The sequence below is a fragment of the Trachymyrmex cornetzi genome, unplaced genomic scaffold (genome assembly GCF_001594075.2).
Source record: "Trachymyrmex cornetzi isolate Tcor2-1 unplaced genomic scaffold, Tcor1.1 scaffold98, whole genome shotgun sequence".
Lineage (NCBI taxonomy): Eukaryota > Metazoa > Arthropoda > Insecta > Hymenoptera > Formicidae > Trachymyrmex > Trachymyrmex cornetzi.
In genome coordinates, this window is record NW_017300333.1 from 167,268 (window position 1) to 188,804 (window position 21,537).

The 21,537-nt window shown below is 41.2% G+C and overlaps 1 protein-coding gene across 3 annotated transcripts in view; it reads right to left on the bottom strand.

The window, feature by feature from the left end:
- LOC108770001 (nucleolar protein 4-like) overlaps positions 1–21,537 on the bottom strand; it is a 90,805-nt gene that overhangs the window by 55,734 nt on the left and 13,534 nt on the right. Inside the window, exon 1 of one of the 3 annotated variants that reach the window (XM_018521283.1) lies at positions 21,399–21,531. In XM_018521283.1, the coding sequence (XP_018376785.1) occupies positions 21,399–21,443 (45 nt within the window). In that variant the 5' untranslated portion in view covers positions 21,444–21,531. Of the gene's footprint in view, positions 1–21,398 lie in introns of all 3 variants that reach the window. The other 2 variants (XM_018521282.1, XM_018521284.1) reach the window with 2 other exon arrangements.

The following is a 21,537-nucleotide window of genomic DNA, read 5'->3' on the forward strand; positions in this document are numbered from 1 at the left end:
ATGGAAAGAGAAGGCGTGGAACAGTTAGGACCTCCGGGCATCATTTGATTGTGACTTTATAATCGCGATACAGTCTACGATCGCTCTTCGTTATAAATGACTTTAGATTTGTATCGCAAAGTCGTTGATAAAGGCAATGGTTTTTACAGTTATTCCGAATAATTGCGAGGGATAAATCGACTCCAAATTTTATCGAGTGATTACGAGCGAATGATTACAACGATTGATCGTAAAGAGGGTGCAAGTTGTGGAGGGGAAGGTTGAATTATTATGCTGCTCCCTCCTAGATAATTGAGTACCTGTTCGGTACTCCGTGCGAGACTTACGTGGATAGGTAGTAAAATTCAGCATAAAAATCCCCTTTCAAATCACGCCCTATGACCGTGCGCGCCGATATTACGGGGCATTACCATAACTACCGCTGCATTATGGCAATTTTCAATTTTGCCGCGCTCTCGATCGACCCTCCTAAATGACTTCACTGCTACCATACTGTACGACGAAAGAAAAATTCGTCGGACGCAAACATGAGAAGATTCGACGAGAAAGATAAGATCGTCGGAAATCCATGTCGGAAGAGATATGATTAAACGTTCATGCGTCGTACATCGAGATACGTTCGATTAAATCGTTTTTTCCTCGGCAATAGATAAATCGATTTTAAATTATTTATTACCTTTACGTAGGACTTGACGTGGAAGGTGCGTATCTTTTCGGAATTCGGACTTACCTGAAAAAGAAAAGAATAAATATAGAATAAGTTGCGAAATTAATGGCAATATACAATATTTTTTTTAATATGCAATTTTACGCGGGCTCTTTCAAGCAAGGCGCATCAAGAAGTTTTATACGGAAATCGATGTTCCTTTTTATGATCGATTAGATCGATTAGGTGAAGTGAAAGAGTAGAATGACTACGGCGATTGGACACGGTGGTTTTATCGTGAGATCGAGCTCGCACAGTTGCATCTAAGTGTCTCTAGTAACGGTGCAAGATCGACAAGATTCCTTCACGAAAGTATAACGATGGAGAGGGATGGTGTAAAAAAATTCTCTTCTCTGTTGGGCGTTTCTCTAGGGATGAAATTGTATATTGTATATATAGCTTCCCCCGTACCTTTTTTTTTTATCCGAATTTATGCAGAATTTCAAATACGCCAAACATTTTTTTGAAATTTACAACGACAAATTGTTACAAAAAAAAAATAACAATAGAATCAATATGAAATATTTTAAATTCTTCCCTTTAATTTAAAAACACAATCCACGCGGAATATATACGTGTATTTTGTATTCTCTTTTATTTTCACCAATTTTCAAAGTATCATCGTTTAAAATCTAAAACTCGATATTAACACCCGATTGTGACTTCCGATTTCGATGCACGCGCGCACCGTTTTTACCCATTTACGTCGGCCTTTATTTTTTCACCTTTTAATTAGCGTCATATACACCGCGGCGCGATATCAAACTGAGCAAAAGCGTACTACGCGGTACTCTTGTTTTTTCCTCGCCGTTCTTCCCGCCCGTCATCCCGCTTCACGTCTCTCGTTTCCTCAAAGGACCAACCATCCGCCGGCTTCCATTCCGACCTTATTTCCATGGTCGCCGTCGCGTCGCATCGTCTCGCGAGCTTCCTGCGAGAGAAAAGACCGACTTCTAGGAATGTTACCTCTGACATTCGCGAAACGAAATGTACGATGCGTCGCCGAGAAAGAGATCGAGCTACCACCGCACCGCACCGCATCGGGCGCTGGGGCCGCATCGTAAACTGACTCTCGATGAGATTGCACCGCTGGTGCTGCGCTACTGCGAAAATTCATGGAGTGAAAAGTTCACGCGCGCGAGGAAAAGAGAGAAAGAGCACGAGCTAACCGACGTGACGTATAACGTGTACCGAAATACCGAAATCATGCATCTCGAAAATCATTTTTGAAAATCATTTACGCAAACGGCGTTTTCATACAGCCGCGTGGGTACACGGGCTTTTGTTACCACCGGTTTGCAACGAACAATATTAATTCTCCCTGTACAAAGGGTGATATTTTACATTCTCTATTAATAAGCTCGCGCTGGATTTCAATAATTTAACCTCGGTATGGCCAAGTCCCACTATACTATACACGTCACCTGCATAAAGTGATTTCTTTTACGAAAAAGTTTAAAAAATTGTTGTAAAAAATTGTACAAGTTATAAAAATGCATTTATATCGGATTTTTAGGATTATCGTCAATTAATACGAAGCTGATTTTGTAAACAAAGATATTAAGTTGTGTATAATTATAGCTATGAATGTGCATCTACATAATATATTCATAGTAAGATCATTGACGTATGGACTATAAATATCAAAATGCCAATCATTCTTGGCAATCACTATAGAGAATAAGTAACATCCGCGTACTAAATCTCCAACAATACATTTCCTGGCTTTAGCTTTCCATTTAATTAATACATTTTGAAATTTTGTGGAAATTGTAAGATAAAATAAATGAAATTTTTCAGTGAATCGCACAATTGTAGTATTACTACTCGAGCTGAATTAAATTATATCTCTCACGAATTCCATTCGCGCCATTTACTCAGAATTACCGACGGGCAATTCGGTGACCCAGTAGCTTCAGTTTTCGATCATTAGGAACGAGCGATGGACTCGATAAGTGCGCTTTCTACAACCCTCAGTTACTGCGCTAAATTACAGGCACACATATACCCTCTTTTCGTTTTCCCTTTCTCTCTCTCTCCCTCTCTCTCCTCTCTGCGAATTACTCGCAATGAATAACTATTACTTAAGTGCAAACAATGCCAGCGACCCAACCCAACGCGCACGCAACTGAGCGCGCAGTTTACACACGCGCATGCAAACACGGATAAAGCACAGGGAGGGAAAACGAATTCACTCGAAGAGGCACACCCGTCGAAACGACCTCGTACTCTGATGGCGCGCACGCAATCATTTTTCGATGCATTAAGATTCATCTTTAGATACACGGTAGTGTTCGAAAATCCCGATCTAATTTAATAATGTTCCTTTATGTGCAAATATAAAATCTGCCTTTTTCATGGTAAAAAAAGAATTATTTATCTATTGCGATTGTCGTGCTTCATATAGTCTCATTAAATTGCAAAATAAAATTCTGAAGTACAGCTAAACTATGGATGGGACGAACTTTGATACCTACCGCGCACATGCATATACGTACGTCCTTTAATAACGTGAAAACTCTCGTAGGTCTCAGTTGCACATTTAGATCGGACGAGTGCTACTAAGAATTCAATTAACGGTAATTATACGGTGACCCACCCCTCGTTACTTTTCCCGGCGCTCTTTTCCCAACCCTCCGCAAAGTCCCCCGCCCATCGTCAGACTCGGTCGCAGCTGCAGGTGCATTCGCATGTGCAGAATAGGGGAGGCAAGAGAGAGTCCCTGCCAGAAAGTTCACGCCAAGTCCCATTTGGGGTGGTTGAAACCAACTCCCCGCGCTCCTTTCATTCCTTTCGTCTCACCAGCATTCTCCCTAGTTTCTTTCAGACCATCCCGAAAAGGGGGTTTGCATTTAATGCCCGACGGCAGGTCCTTAAGAATTGAACGTGGCGCTTGTGGGTGTACACGGACTGGCTAATTGTGTGTTCGGAGTTTTGGGGTTACGGCGGGGTTGAAACGACGCCTCTATACCTGAGCCTAATCCAACGTTAACCCTCGTACACGTTCTGAAATCCTCTGTGCCGACGCGGTGCAATGAAAGGGCTGCAACACGAACTTTTCTGGGAACTTTGGTTCGCATATTTAATCTCCTGGCTCCTTTCCAAGAATACACTGTCTTTAAGTAGGCGCCATGCGAGATAAATTTTGACTTTAAATGAGCATTTTCAAAACTGTTCCAGCGTCTCCACTCCGCTTAATTAAGATATGCTAAGAACTGATTAAAGTTTAGTAAGATTGATGCAAAATACAAATTAAACGAATTAGATAATAGAAAATTAAATCAGCTCCAATATATCTAACGGTACGCGGAAAAAAACAGTATGGTTGGTCTACACAGAAATCTGATGATACCAACCAGATTAAATAGTAAAATATGGAGCAACTATTTATGTATATATAGTTGTGCTTGAACCATACTACAATGGTTAGGTTAGATTATGTTGCAGCAATGATGGCATTTCACATATACATATTTTTAATTGTAAACGTGGTAAGTCGCTTTTGCTTTTTTGAAATTGTAACTTAATTTATAGTCTAATATATATATATAACAAGAAATTCTCAATAATAATTTAATTCTTATTATTATACATCATGCTTTATATTATTCACGATTGACGCAACTATACGATATATATATATATAACTTATCCATAGTAAATGATCCCCCAACCAAGTTTTGGTTATCAGAACCAGATCGCGCCTAACTACATTGATGTAGTTGACACATCAAAGTAAATAAATCGTATCAACCATACACATTTCTATCACATAAAGATAACTAGGATGACGTTTCTATATTGCTCACAACTAAATATTATTAGTTATGTGAACTATATTCTTTTTTTTCCATATAACGAAAAGTATATTAAAAAGACAAGAATGGATGTCACAGATTGAATTATATTAATACGTGTTTTCAGGATATCAATATTATATTGATATCTACAAGAGTAATGAAAATCAATTCAACGACATTTCCAGGATGTAGCCTATCATTTCGTTTTAATGAGCGGAATAAATTGCGCGTCATCAATTTTGCTAATATGATAATAGAGCTTTATGACGATTTCACGAAGGCATCAAAGTTTGAATTAGAGAAGCAGGAAGCCCGTTGTCTTTTTTTTTTACAGAAATTTTTTATTTTAGTTAAACAATTTTGGCGTATGCCCGTCAATATGCAGTTGAACGTACATATGTCGGATGAACGAGCAGTTATCGCTGGTAAATTTCGACGCGCGATATGTAATATCAATTAAAGCGTGCACCTATAACTATACTGCGCGAGGGGGAAGCCCTTGTCGAAATACCGTAGTGAATATTTTCCAATTCTGTGCGCAGTTAGAGGGGAAAAAATCACGAGAGAGGCGAAAAAACGAAACAAAGACAGAAAATCAGATAAAGAGAGAGGGCGAGAGCGCATCCGTTTTTATTGAGTTTGCAAAAAACATATTCGTTTTCCGCGTACTTCCGCGAACACCTTCCGCTTTCCCCTTTTATCCCTCCCCCCCCCTCTCTCTCCCTCTCTCTCTCTCTAGCCTCCCTTCTGGCAGTGACGTTCTATCCGCTGCACTATCCATGAATAAAGGGAGAGAGAGGGAGAGAGAGAGCGCCCAGCGGGGAGAGATAAAACAATTTGATAAATCGCTCGTGGCGCGAGGGGTTGCGTCGTCCCTTAGCCCCGTGTCATTGTGTACCGTGAGCTATATCCGTACGCTATACTCGTTCGGAAACTCGTCGCGGGTTAACCGTTAAAGCCGCGCGGCAACATACCGTACCGTAGATAAGTGTTAGGTATCAACTTGTTGCATTAATTACAGCAGGAAGGCTATTAGCCATCGATTCGCGCGAGACCTCGTCTCTCTCTCTCTATGTAGTTACCTCTCTTCCGTTCCTCGGTCTCGCGCGCGCGCATCGTTACACACACACACACAACGCACACACTTGCAAATACGAATGCAAGCAGAATATCAGACACGAGCCGCAGATCCTCCTGGATTCTTCGCATCACTCCGCGTTACGGCAGAACGGCACTCAAGTGCGATGCACTGGAAAGTGTATGCGAGGACACGAATGTATCCACGATCAGCACTGAACGATACCAGGGATCGAGTTCTTTCGACGCGAACGGTCACTTTCATTGCCTATTTCATTCATACAAAGTAATCAATTGTATTCGATGTTTATCATTTCAGTATATCCTTACAGAAATCTAATACTGACTATTGTATTACTATTGGTAATTAATCAGTGTCTTTCAGTAATAAATTGGATAGTATTAGATTTCTGTAAGGGTGAGTGAAATAATATTTATATGAATATAAATATATATAAATATATAAATTGAAATTATGTAAAAAAAGTATAACAAGATTAGGAAAAATAACATGAAATTATACTATTAATCATTGTGCAGTAATTTATCAGCTACAGAGAGTAAATTTGCATTGATTAATATTATAATTTATTCATATCTATCAATTAATCTAATAACATACAAGACATATCTTATAAGATATATCATTAGGTTTTATTGGAAAAGTATCTTTCGTTAGATAACGCGTTCGTGCGGGCGAAAACTCCTGTTTTTACGACGCTGCGAGGTGCGTTCGCTTCGGACGCACTCTGAGCAAAAGGAAGGTGTTTGCAGGAGCGGATACGCGAACCGGAAGTGGTCGGTAACGCCGCGTCTGGCTGCCGGCAATTACGCGGACCCACACTGCTATCCCTATCAACTCTACAACGTACACGAGTGTAAATTCTCGTGTGTATTTAGGTCCCCAGTCTGGATCAAGTGCGCGCGTGTGTGTCCGTGTACGCATCTATGTGCGCCAACACATCGGTCGGATAAAGAGAAAAAAAAAAATAAACGCCCCGTTTCTCTCTCCTTCTCCCGCTCCTCCTTCGTCCCGGTGGTCGACGCTCGGCTCACCTTGATAATGTGAGATATCACGCGAGTACACGAGTAAACGCGCGCACGCGTTTCGTACGTGAGAGTTTACGGTAGGAGGGAAGTGAGGGCAGTAGGTATCCATAACTAAACATTTGCCGTCTGCTCCCATACGCGCAGTCAGGCATAGTGAAATTAATTATCCCGCGTGTTACCGTCTTCACGTCTGGCACTACACGGCACTACAACTACGTTTCGTCTTTAAGGAGCATCCGAGAATCAACGGAAAGTTGCGAATGCGTAGTTGACTCTCGAAATTACAGAATTGATCCGCGCCACGACGTGTGACAGGTGATCCATACTTTGCTCATTGCGCAAATGCATCCGCCGAGATATTTCCAGCCAGAAAAATTATGCGAAAGATGATACCTTCATACACGTTGTCCGTGAGGATTTCTATAGACCAAGTATTCCTAGGACGCCAACCAACCCCTCTTCATTTCCCGAATGCCAGTATAGCATGTTGACAGGCCAACGTTTCATTACAAATGAGAAAGGGAACACCGATGTCCGTGGTATCATTAGCGAGATCAGAGTCGGTTTCCGCGAGCTTGTGCCGACGTGTATCCATATATGCTATCGAGTTACGCGGATAAATTCGAAAAGGTCGATATTTTGAAATGCCATCGCCAGGGGTTGACCGGGGGCTATTTTGAGTATGCCGTACGTAGCTATGTAGAAAGAGAGAGAGGAAGGAAAGTCCGAGAGAGAGAGAGAGAGAGAGAGAAATAGGGGGGAGAGAGGCAGATAGAGAAAGAGAGAGAACCCGAACACACCACCCGTCAATAATCCGCTGAATAAACTATCGTCCACCCGCCCACACGAGCCACCCACCCGTCCGCCACACAACTCCACTCAAGCGCCACGTACAGCCGAGGCATATATCACCCACACGGGGTCTCTGCGCGTGCCTGTATACGATCGTGGGTACCGTGCACGCACATACGATAGAGTACGTGCTAATATATGTACCGCAGAGGCCCGCCTGAACGGACATACGTGAGAGCTCACGTGTGTAGGGTGGTGTGGTGTGGTGTGGTGTGACGTGATGTGGTATGGTGTGGTATGGTGACGCGAGGGAGGAGACCGTAAACTCGAACAGCGCGAGGTAGTCACGAGAAGACGCGACGCGATGGCTACGAACAAGTAGAACTCGGTACACGCGATAAGAAACACGATATTGTATTCAAAATAGAATTGATTGAGGTGTTTTTATATTCAGATAAAGATAAAAGTATTGTATTATTTTTGATGAATTAATGATACGATTTCATGTTTCACCTTCAAAGAATTGATAACGATTCAATCGTTTACTGTTGATAATTTCAATAATATCAGGAACAGGATGATTTTTATACGAAATTCTAACGAATCTTATGCATCTCACGTGCATGGAGAAGATAGGTTTCCTGTTGAATTGTTAAAAATATAACGTCAGTCTTAATAAGCTTTCTCTCTTGTTCGAGCTCACTTGTCCTTCGTAGCCACGCTAGCGAGTCACCTATATACGAAGAGCGCGATGTATTATTGACACCGCAACCCCCAATGTAGCCTGCCACCGCCAACCCCTCTATGTGCGCTCCCTTGTTCAGAATCGGACAGGTATATGCACATACATGCGCACGCGAATACATATATGTATGCGTCTCGGCGTTAGTACCGGGTGGCAAGTTGCAAACTGCTCTCGGCCACCGTTTTCTCGCCTCTCTCCCTCTCTCGCTCTCTCTACGGTATGGCATTTTTGCGCGCACCAACTGTCAGACGAAATGGACAATGTCGTATAAAGTGTGGTCATTATGCGTCGCGGCGTTTAACTCGCCGCGCATCGATTTTCTTATCGGAACGTCTCGCGAGCGACGAGAAAAAGAAAACTTTGTCTCTCGCGCTTAAAAGTCGCTCAAAAACTCGACGTATTTCCCCGCCGTTTCTCATCTTTAACTCATAAATTAGTCATGTGGCGTTTTATCGCGTGACAACGATCACTTTGACTCCGGTTATCGATTACAGGAAAACTGCTGCTTTGCGAGATACTTTTTTTTTATTTTATCTCTCTCTCTCTCTCTCTCTCTCGGCGCTAATATATTTACATGAAAATAGTAAATTACTAGATACGTCACTAATCTCATATAGTATTTCTTGTCAATTACGAAACTTGAGGTAGGTCTGGAAATTCGGGAGTATCTCGGATCCTTTTAGAGAGACGGTCTCACAGCTAATTTGTCGGATCATCTCAGTTACCTCGACTCGCCCGTTGCATCTCGAAGAGGCGGTGGCAACCTCTCAAGCTTACTCGCCGTACCTACGCACATGAATAATGAAAATCCACGAGGCTAGGTATAATTACCAGCGGAGCGTCGCATCCGGTCTCGATTCAGACGATCGTCAATTTTCGGGGTAATCGGCAAATCCGGTCGACTTGGGGTTCTGGATATTTTCAGGGATAAATTTAATTACGCCAAGGAAATCGCAGAACTCGTAGCGAAGAGGGGGAGAGGAGAAAACTAGCAGCGGTGGAAACGCTGAAGGAGAAGAGAATGACGATGGCGGGAGGGTAAAGAGATGCCAGAGATCCCTGACTTCGTGCCTATCTTTGGATCGGCCCCGCCACCACCCTTAGCGACGAAGTACGTACCTACGTCGATTAGTCGGAATTAACTTCCAGCGCCGCGCCGCGCGCGCACTCACGCTCTCGTACTCAAGAACCCTTCGCTTGGCCCAGGTCCGGGATCGCGGATTATCCGACGATAAACGAATTCGCTCACCGTTAATTGACTTCGGGGAGGATAATCACGAGTAAAACTTTCACATCGTGCACGATCCGCAGGCGCGCTTGATTGGCAGCGCGGCGCGGCCGCGGCGGGACGATGGCGAGAGGATTGCAAGAGGTATGAAATTTATAGGACTGCGTCTGGCTCCGAAATATGTGCATTTCAGTTGAGATCAAGCATGCATTTCGTTTCTTGCGAGACGAAAAACGGAATGCTTAAACGAACGTATACAAGGACAATTCGCATATCTTATCCAGACTGTCACTTGTTCTTAAAGATAAAAAATCGCCTACCACTCACAGTCGTCAGTAATTACTTTTAACTCTTTCAGGTCTGGATTTGTTTTTTTTTAATGGAACATATATTGTTTTGTTACTTTTAAAAGTTTGGAAAATCGCTAAATACAAGAATAAGGTCAAAACATAAAAATTCAAAATGGCGGGAGGGAGGAGAGAAAGAGAGAAAAAGAGAAAGAGCAAATCTTCCGTAGTTACATTGTCATTATGATTTTTAGAAATATGACATTAAATAGATACAAAAACAACAAATCCTTAAAATTATTGTTTTTTCAAAATTATGACATGATAGCCAAATTTTAACAACGGATTCTTGTTCAGTAGACAAAAAATACGACGGAAATCATTATTCACACTCGTGTTACAAAAAAAGATCTTTGTCAGACAGTGTTAAAGTCTGCAAACTTTCCGATCTGTGTAAATAATTTTTTTAATTTTATGACTACATTTATCACAATATTTTCAATTACAGTTTAGACAATTTCCTTTAAAACTAAAGCCTTGGTTAAATTAAATTGCTTAATAATTACCAAAAATACGATTTTGTAAAAATTCTAGGTCATATATGACCCACTAAACCTGAAGCTCGACCTGAAAGGATTAACTCTCCGTTTGCAATCATATTTTTACTCTCTCCAGCAATCTGAATCTTTTTTATCCTGTTCAAGTTTTCTTTACTGTACAGAGCTTTCAAAAAAATGTGAAAAAATTCAGAATTACATTTCAACGTCTTTATCAAATAGATTTCTTGATTATTTTAGGCTGGATCCACAACCTCGCTTTAAGAAGCCCTAAGCCGTAAAGCCTTAAGAAATTGACTAATCACAGTTACATATGAGAAAAATAATCGACTGTGGTTGGTTAATTTCCTACGGCTTTACGGCTTACGGCCTCTTAAAGCAAGGTTGTGGACCTAGCCTTAGGAGGAAAGACTCCGCCTTCCTTTATTTCAGAGAAAGAATCCAATTTTGCTTGTGCCAAAAACGACCCAGATTACAGACGTAGAGTTAAAAATTCAAGTTAAGGCGTCAACGATTTTCTCGCAGGACTTACGAACTAGACGAATTAGGACGATCTATTTCATTATGAAGCATTTTATTACGTCAGAAATTTCATAGTATTTATTATAGTATATTTGTCGTAAATACTCGAAAAATCTCGTTTATCTTTAGATTGCGAGAATTTCAAATATCGACAATATAATGTCTTTCGATTGCTGATTGATTACAAGTATGAAACGAATGGATGATAGTACATTTTTTAATCTCGTAACGTGAAGTTCGCCGTATCATCTCGCAAGCGTAATCCAAAGTTATCATCGATATGATTCAGACACTACCGCTCGCCTTTGTCTACCAAGCCAATTTCTCTGAATGTTACGCCAGGTACCATTCCTTGAATTTAGTCCGGTAATATAACTCGAATGTTTCTATTGATCCCCAGGGGTAACCATTGACGGATTGACCATTTGAAAAACCAAGAAGCTAGTACAAAAATTGTAACCATTATTTTTTTTACTAAATAATAGTTACATATGGTAAAGTAAATTAGAAAAAATATAGGAAATATATCTTTAGTTTTTTTGTTGAAATGTAGCTTTCGTAAAGTAAATTTTAAATTGAAACTGACAACTTGAAGGACAGTCCAAAAAATTCCTTTGAAAAAGTGGATTTTAATCGAACCTAAACAACAATGGAAAACCAAAATAGTGTCCATTGATTCCTTATTTTTTGCCATTTTTTCATAATACACATGACATGGTCAACTTTTACCAACGGACTTGTATTCAGCAGGTAAAAATACGACGGAAATGACTATGCACATTCATAATAAAAGAAAAAGTTAAGTTTTGTCGGCTACTATTATGTGAGATATAAGAACTATCTTAAAATTACTATATCTTGGAAACAAAAATACATTGGGAACGTCTATTCACATCGTTGAAACATTCTCATACAAACTGCAAGATGTATGTACAAAAGGATTCTTTTAGACTACAATATTTTTTATATGTATTGTCAGTACCTTTCATGTAATTTTTTTCTTTTTCTAGGCAATGTAGAGAAACTTTAAAAATATTAGTTTATCTCGAAATCGCTTTCTTACTATTTAAATTTTTGCAAACTTATGTTAGGAAGTTATGTCCAAAATTTAATTTTTCCTCATAATCGTATTTTATTTTATAGAATAAAATGATTTATATTTTTTACAATTAAATTACGCAATAAAAATAAAACAAAATTTGAAATCTATAGAAAACATAAAAAAATGAATGTTTTAATGCATTTGCGCAAGTAATTTGTCATATTTTATTAAATTATATGCATCTCTCTCTCTCTCTCTCTCTGTCTCTCCCTCCCTCTTTCTCTCTCCATGAATCTTTTAATCACACGTGATCGATAAAAATGAAAATTATGTAGATATGCAATAAATTAAACATGTGTGAAATAAATTTAAAATAAGCAAGAAAGGTGTCTAATTTGTCGCACATGAAAAATTAAAAATCCTCTTAAGAAAAGAATCACGATTTCGTTAGAAAATCTAACATTTCAAATTTCGCGTACCATACGGCGGATTTATTTCAGACGTGTGAATTATCACGAGATCGCAAATAATTCACAGAGCCGCAGAGCGAAAAGACCAGACACGCGTTTCGTCGCGGCAAATCGTGTTAGATGGATCGATACCGCGTCCGAAAGCAGACCGGATAGAGATCGTAAAGCGACGCGTTATTAAGCGCGCGCGCGCGCGAAAGAGCGAGACTACGATACCGGATTCAAATCGTCCCGACCCGCACAGAAGTCGTTTGCGGGTTAAGCGAAATCGCGAAAGTACGTAATCGCACGTATAACGGAGGTAGTGTTCATCGCTCGTCTGCGCATACGATACGCACACGCGTACCCGCCCGCCCGCACGCACGCACGCACGCACGCACGCACGTACACTCCACCGACACTCGTTTCGTCGAGAGAGCACCGCAACGATAAAAAGCACACGAGCGCATCCGTGGCTTCTTCTCCTTTTTTATCGTCCCCTCTTCCTCAGGCTATCATACGCCTCTCTCTTTCTCTTTCTCCCTCTCTCCCTCTCTCTCTCTCTCTCTCTCTCTCTCTCTCTCTCTTTCTTCGTCTGTCTCAGCAATGATCGTGTGTAAAGAGTGTACGCGCGCGCTATCCTCGATGCGCGCTATCCTCGGTACGGTACGGTCCGTGTGCACGTGACGGTTGCAAAAAGAATACAGAATACGTTGCATGTGGACGTCGCGGACGATGCGGTGTACCTTGACACGGATGGCTCCCTGAATCACCCGGCGGCTAGCAACAAACATCACCTCGCGCTATCAACACACGCCTACCGCCTAACACAGCGAGTGCATACGTGCATGCGTGCGTGAGCGCTCGCTCGCGCCCGTGCCCGTGCCCATGTAAAGCGGTTGACGAACGGCCAGGCCGGCGACGTCGATAAGCCCATCATCAGGCTGCCCGGCCTGCCGACGACTTGGTAGGAAATTCCATTTCCTCCGATTCGTGTCGCGGTACGTGATTCCCGGTTGGTTGGTTGGATGGTTGGTTGGTTGGTTGGTTGGTTGGCGAGCTGGCGAGTAAGAGGACAATCCGGAGACATTGCCTCGTTGATATTACGCGGCTCTTTCCGTGATTTTAACGCGGTACATGGTACCTAATCAAGTAACTGTCCTCACTCACAAGTATATACTAATATAATTTCGAGGACGAATTGATAAATTTGAAATAGACATTTTTCTTGATGAAAATTTCATATTTCATTACTATATTGATTTTATCTTATTTATTAAATAGAATGTTCTTTAATTTAGACGGAAACTACATTTGTTAGTGTGATAAATAAGGTATTGGATAAAAATAGTTGATAAAAATAGTAGATAAAATATACGCGAACGTGAAGATATAAGAAGACTAATCACAATCGAAGATAGCGCGTGATGAATTAGATATTACCGACGATATTAATGAATTAAGATGAAAGATGAAGCCAGTTTCAAAAAAGGATTAATGAATTTTATTCATGACTCCGAGGCATTGACACTAAAGAATAATAGTTGCGAATATGCTTCCTATTTTAGTTAAAGACTGTCGGGGTAATTATATAATATGCGATACGAGTCCCGCATCTCAAGTCCATAATCGTCGATACAACAAAGTGCCCCAAAGTCCCTTCCGACTTATTCACAGAGAGTAATAAAAACCCGCTGGTTTAAAAGGAATGAAAGTTTGGCAAAACCAACCATCGGGCGTGTAAATTCGCTGTAATTTTATCGACCGCGTGGCCATAAATATTTTCTGTGTTGCACCGTCCTCTTTCTCTCGCTACGCCACACCGTTTCGGGGTCGGTAATATCGGACTGTTCTCTTGGCTCCGCGAAGGAAAAGATAAAAATAACCGTACAAAGAAAGCATGCTTGCACAGCGGGTGCTAGGGTGGGTATATGGCGATCTCGAGACGTGAGCAGAGAGAAATCTCTCCGTGGCCATGGAAGAGGAAGGACGTGGGGGCGTGGTTCCAAGTCGAGTGCATTACCGCGGAATGCACTTTTGGAACATACCGCGCACCATTTTCGGGATAACGTCTCTCATGCCTGTGGAAAAGGGCGAACCCAGCCAGTGTGTTCAGGTGCGGATGGTGCCTTTTCATGATTTACCAGAAATACAGTCCGAACAAACAAGCATTAAACCGAACGTATTTCCTCTTTCACGCGATGTACACGGTGTACAATTATATATAGGAAATGGAATATCTTCAAATGAAATTGTGCAGGGATCGTTGATGGGAAACGATCGCGAAAACTTATGGACAACAAAAGGAAGTCCTAATTGTTCCGAAACTATTTTTTACTTTTTTTTTTTTTTTATACCTGAGTCCGATCCCTTTTTTCCATTTAGTTCCGCCCATGCTATCTATACGAACATGAAGTCTCGTAACGGAGGATTTTGGAAAACGTGCACGAAATGTGTTGCAGCGTTTTCGAAGGACCCCAGGTCAGATATATTTGGAACGCGCTCTACACCGGCGGCAGGCGGGCGGTTTTAAAACGGGGTAAGGTAGACCTACCGTGGGGAAGGAAAGAAACGGGGTGAGAGAAGAGCCAGTTCGCCTGCCTTCTTTTCTTTCCTTGTACTTTGCCGTCTCGTTCCATCTCCCGTCTTTCTATCTCTCTCACTCCCCCTCTCTCTCTCTGTCTGTCTCTCGTAACACTTTTCTCTCCCTCTTTCTTTTTTTTCCTCTCTCCCATTTCCTTTCCAGCTCAGTATACCAAACGGGCGCACGCGGGCGCACCCTTATTGTCGGTTCCAGGCACCAGCATACCTGATCTTATGGGAAATCCATACTAGCCCTTCACTTCGGCGGGAATACGAGGGTTCGCTTCGTACCCTTGGACGCTTCGAACCTTCCTCTCCCTTCCTTCCCCTACTCCCTTCCCCCTTTCTCGCGCCGACTCTACTCTTTCCGAGTCCGCAGTGAGACTACACGATCGTGCTGGGACAACCATAACGAGGACATGCTCTCGATGCAAAAAGCGCGGCGCCATTCTGCCTTTCGCGTTGCGCCGCGAATGCGCTATAACGATGCTGCTGCGATTAAGCAAGAGACAATAATTCGAATTTCTATCTTCCGTTCTCTTTCCTCAAGGGCGTAGTTATTTTAGAGCGGAAATATTAAGTATTCCTCTCGCTCTTAATAACAAAGAATAACAAAGAAGCCAATAAGACGGCAACGAGGTGACACACACCGAGAGAAAAGAATTCTTTCGCATTTTTTTTCATTTAAATATGGGTAATCGATTTTTATTGTATTCAATCAACGTGATCGATTATCCCTATTACCGATATGTTTCTGTTTCTAAATTATAATTCTAATTATGATGTAGGAGAAATAATTCTGTTAATCAAGATTAATGTTTAAATGATAGCACAATCGATTATTTATATGTAAAAAATAATCTGCGAGATATATATAGACCCCTGGAAAACACATCGCTATTGCCTTTTACTTAATCGCCTCAGTGTACATTTCAATTAATTGCAAAAAAAGTAGGGATGTCAGATATACATCCAGCTGCAGAACACAAAATCCCGTACGACCTTCGTAATTGGTAATTACCCTCGCTGATTTTGATGACGATTTATTATAACGCTACGTTTAATTGCAATATAATTGTACGTTATATGAAAACACAATTTGTATTCCGTGGTGTCATTAATCGCCGATGACGTTGTACAATGGCAATATTAATTTCACCGAAACATCATCAAACTTGATATATCCCGTCTCATATTAAAAACATTAAGACATCTTTAAAAAAAAAATCTTAAAAGTAATACAGACGTTTGTTATTGACGCAATTTTTTGAGAGCGAAAATTAATAATATAGATATAAATTTAATCTCCTTCGTAAATAAATCATTCCAAATAATGAAATCATTAAGACTGTATCCGACCATAAATATTGATCGCCCGAGGGGTTTCCTCTTGATCGACGAGATTATCGTTATGCACGAAAACGTCTTACATTCGGGCCTTTGCCGATTTCGTCACGTCTCGTAATTTAGTCCCTCAACGAGAGAAATCGCACACCTCATTAACGAATGAATTCACGAGCGATCATCTACCTAACATACACTTATATCGCGTAATATCATACGTCACATTTGTCTGTTCTCGCAGACGTAAGTTATGAGACAGGATTTAATCGAAAAGAATAGACGGGAGCTCATTTTGTAAAGTTACAAATTGCTAATATCGTCGGAAAAATTGATAATTACAATCGCAATATTTTTTCCGATTTTGTTTTATTTATGGAAGGATAATAAAAGTGTTTATTTATCGCCTGTCTCTAGAGATGCGTAATATTATCGGTTATTTCGACAGCCAATTTTTCGGCTGTTCCACAAAAAAAAAAAAAGCGTATTGATCAACATTCAAATGTCACGTACATGACGAGCGCAGCGTCGATACAACGACACGAGAATAATGACGATTGGGCGCGATCTCTGATTTCGCCCGATAATATACATCGTCGGTCCAAGAAGCGTTTAATTGAATAGCCGCTATTCGACGCGAATTATAAACATGATTATTGCGGTGGCTCGTGCGGTGTTTCATACAGTTTCGCGGCCGCGGACATGGAAATGGTCGGGCTAGATTAGCGCGCGAGGGACGAAGAGGATGCACTTATACTGATTAAAAAAAGAAAAACGCGAAAATACTTGTCGCCGGAATGCTTTTAACGAATTAATGCCCCCGTTCCACTAGCACTTTTGCGATACAATATTTACTTTTGCTCGGTAAGTCGTGTTTGCTCGCGCGCGCATGTGTGTGCGGCCGGTCCTATACGCTGCTTAAATCATTTGTCGCAATTTAATAAAATGAAAAATAAATATATAAGCAATGCGAGCTTTAATTGCGGCGTTAATTATCCGCGCTTACAGAAGCTTCTTCGCTGACTTCGGAAGTACAGTCCCGACATTCAGCTCGAAAATTATTCGGGAAATAATCGGCTATTCATCAACGTACGTTCAACCCTCGAGTATACATTTTTTTAAGTATGAAAATTCGTGGACTTGTAGATATCATTTTCCCTTTCATTTTCCCTTACGCTAATAATATCGTTGTATAATTTTCAATTATACGTACTTTAATACTTTTCCTGTATCTATATATCTTAGGATATCTCGATATTGAAAATAATTTGCAATCTAATATTATAAAAAAATCAAATCTTTTCGCGTTTAAATAAAACCATTGAGATATGGTTAGAGAGTTAAATCTGTCAAATAGAACCTCGGAGAGAGAACGGAATTTGATCATTATGCGAACGTGGCGATAAGACGTTGTCGTTGTCGTCAACGAAACGGAAACATGTGCTACGACAGAAAGAAGAACGGCCTGCATACCGCGGCCTAAGGAAAATAGAAACCGAAAGAAGGGGAGAAAAAAGATAGAACGGCGCTCGGGGTAGAGAAACGGGAGGAAGAGATGCCGCTGCGCTGTGGAAAAATATAACCTGTTGGACCACGAAAGAGCGAGAGCCACGTAGGTACGCGACGGAGAGAAGGCGCAAGAGAAGTTGGGGAGAAAGAGAGAATGGAGCCGCGTGAGTTAGACGGAGATCTCGCTAAAGCGAGACGGCCGTGACGAAAGAAGAAGGGGAAAGATGAGGAGAGGCGAGCAGGACGAAACGGATGGAACGGAGAGAAGGATAGATAAAGAGAGAGAGAGAGAGAGAGAGAGAGAGAGAGAGAGAGATAAGCAAAGAAGGACGCGTGTACAGGCGTCCCGAACCTGCCTCAACTTCGGCTCGACTTTCGCGGTTCGATTCCTGATCCGATCGATCTAGCTCGTCGGTGTGGTAGCACAGTTAGTATTTACACTGTGCTCTTTCGTTCCCCAGCATAATACCGTTAGTGTTGACTATTTTTCTGCACGTGCCTTGCCTCCTCCTCCTCCTCCTTCTCCTTCATCTCCCATAATTTACTGTCGAGGTTGAACGAGACAACAAACGCGCCGCAAAGAGTGAGAAGGATAACTGCTATTTTTCGAAATTTCGAAGGTCGCAATTCGTCACGCATTTCCCGTACTCTCCTTTCTCTGATATAGGAATGCGTGGTAGCAAGGGTTCTTTCTCAATATCTTCTATGCATTCCACATTTTTTTCCTAACTTTGTGATCTATGAAATATTATTATTGGTGTAACATGAAGAATGCAACCTGTTGGACCTGTTTGGCATTTAATAGTATACGAGAATTCTATCACATTGAGACTTTCAGGAAGTAAAATTATTAACGCAAAATGCCTTATCCAATGTTCCACTTTTAATGAGAGAGAGAGAGAGTTCGCTCATCGATTAAAAGAATTATCAATGTCGATTCGACTTTATACAGAAGGATAGCTTCCTTTCGCAGCTTTAAAAACACAATAGGTGTAGTAAGCTCGAAGCTGTAAGAAATCAACCAAACATTACCGATTATTCTCCTCACATTCGACTGTGATTGGCCAATATCTTCAAGCATAAAGCTTATTTCATCTATTGTGTTTCGAAACTTATCCGTGAACATGAAAGTGGCATTTGGCGTAAATATGAGGTGAAAATTGGACAGTACACATTTAACATAAATACGCGATGAAAATGGAAACGGAGGTATGAGTAGCGACGTGAAAGGGAATATAATTCGGACGATGTCATCGGGAGCAATTTACACTGCGCCGAACACGTCGATCGATAAATTAACGAGACATATTCGATACGCATTCGCATTTTTATCGGGCTCGCTTCTCGTGGAACCGCGTTTCGACGACTGTTATATGTATTATCACTCTGAAAATCGCATAGACGGATATTCGAAAAATTGTTAAGAGGCACACTGCCGTTGTAATTCGTTTCAGTGACGAACGCTCCAGTCCCTTTTTGCGCCGATTTTACCTTTATCAGCCGATAAACGCGCCAGTTTTTAATCACGCTCGCGATACGAACGAAGATTAACGGCGAGGAATGATGACACGCGTACTCCGGATTTTTTAACACTTCAATACTTTTGTATTATTGCTCGTTTTACTTTTTTTTTTTTCAAATTTAATTTAACTGCGGTTTTCTCTCCCTTACATGCGTATATCAAACTTAAGAGATTAATCGTATATAAGAGACAGTATAAAATTGCACGAAATTGATATAAGAAAAAGAAATTTTCTCCTCCTTTCTCGATCTCATCACTAATTCTATTAAAATATATCGTATTGTATATAAAATATTCCATACGATATATTTTATGGTCCAAAACTATCGAATATTTAAAAAATTTTACATATACATATGTATATAAAAGTCGTGAAATTGTACTGTATTTTAAAAGAAGTGACGTAAATTACGTTTACACGATTTCTTGGTAAGGTGAAGATCGAATGATGCATCCAGCTGTTAATTAAAGACAACGACGCGAATGGGAAAAGCACGTGTCCGAATTGAGTACGCCTCTGCGCACGAATATACCGTCCGAGGATTATCTTTCACGTAGATACGTTGGTCTAATCTGGCGCGGTTGTTGCGACCGACGAGAGAGAGAGAGAAAAAAAAGTCGCGAGATAAGTACGATCCGACCGAGTTCGTCATTGACGAGCAAATTGCGCGATTCGCGCCGGACGTATGTGTCATCGAGGTTCATGGATGATCGTTCGTCGATACTTGCGACGAACGATTCCGTAGAAGTGGAAATTATTTACTTACGATATACACTAGCGCGAACTTAAAGAGACGCTCGCTGACCTCTCCACGCGTATGTCAACGTGTGACGGCATTATCGACATGTACATAACCACATTTTAGAAGTAACAGAAGCGAATAATATCGAGACACATTTTACATTTGTAAACTAGAAGAATCCTTCCTCATTATTACCGTTCTAATAATTTTCGCGTTACGCAATCCTTATTTGTTTCTATTAATTAACGTTACGCCATGCAACAGGCGGCATGCCTGATTTTAATTAATAAATAACAGATTCTTTGACGGATTCACGGAAAAGGTCTCCGAACTTGAAATATTTTCAGTAGTTATTAAATTAATTATAGAACGAAAACACAAACACAACAAATCGATAGCCGTAACATCATCGTATTGAACGTTATAAGAATTGACAATTGAGCTGTTAAGAACAATAGAATAATTTTGTAAAATATTACAAATTATTTTGTAAAAAATATTACAATGTTAACTAAAGTCATTAAAATATTACAAATAATTTCGTAATGATTTGACAATGTTAAAAAAATCATTTGTAAAGTTTTAAAAAATTACTTTATTTCCTTTCAGTACGCTTCTCGTACGCATTTGTATCGTTCTGCAAATATAATTAGGCCAGGGAGCTGGTATGAAAGTCAAGGAGAAGTAACGAACGTCGCGATGCGCGATTGCGAGTAATTTGGCGCGCGTAATGCCGAGCTGTGCGCGAAACGCGAACGGCACGAGAACAATTTTTCGAACTCGGCGCACTTCGCCGCACCTCATCGTGTCGTCGGCGCTGCCGCCGCCGCCGCCGCCACCGCTGCCGCCGCGCGGGATTTACACAACTCTTTCAATTAAAACTTTTTCGCAGTTTATCTTTCCGCGCACCGAAAAAAAATTAGGTTCCGCGCGCGCAGTAACGAGTTACGTAACGGAGTGCGCCCGGCGCCGTGTTCCGACGTGCTTTTCGAGCTTTCGCTTGGAAAAAATTCATCGTCACGTTCAACGAGGTTCCAACGTAGGGAGAGGACGAGAGTTAACGCGTCCGTAAAATAAATTAGTGCGTCGTCAAGGTTAAAGCCTTAATTTCTGCCCGCGCTAAAGCGTATCCTTCCAACGTATTTCCTCTTGACCCTTTGCAAGGGACTTGAATATCTGACCTGCCGACTCATTATTCGTTTCAAGCAAAGGCCGGAATACCAAACCTTTAGTTTCCGTTTTTTCCGATAATCCAAGGAAAATCTATTTTTCAAACGAAATTTCACAAACTCGGCAAACTGCCTCTGTTCCGTAGCTGCTGATGACGAAACGCGACATCGGGAACAAGTACCGATATATCACGTGGCGTATAGAAACGTGTGTAATATGCAATACACATGTTGTGCATGTGTGGAGGAAAACGCGTATATATACGGCGTACTCACCTTGTGGTGCTGCATGATGGCAGTGGCCTTTCGCTTGGCGGACATATTCAGTTCTCCGGGGTGCCCTCTTTGCCCCCCTTCGCGGAGCGGGAAATATCTGCCTCGCCGGTCTCTATCCGACTGTCCGCCTCTGTCTCCT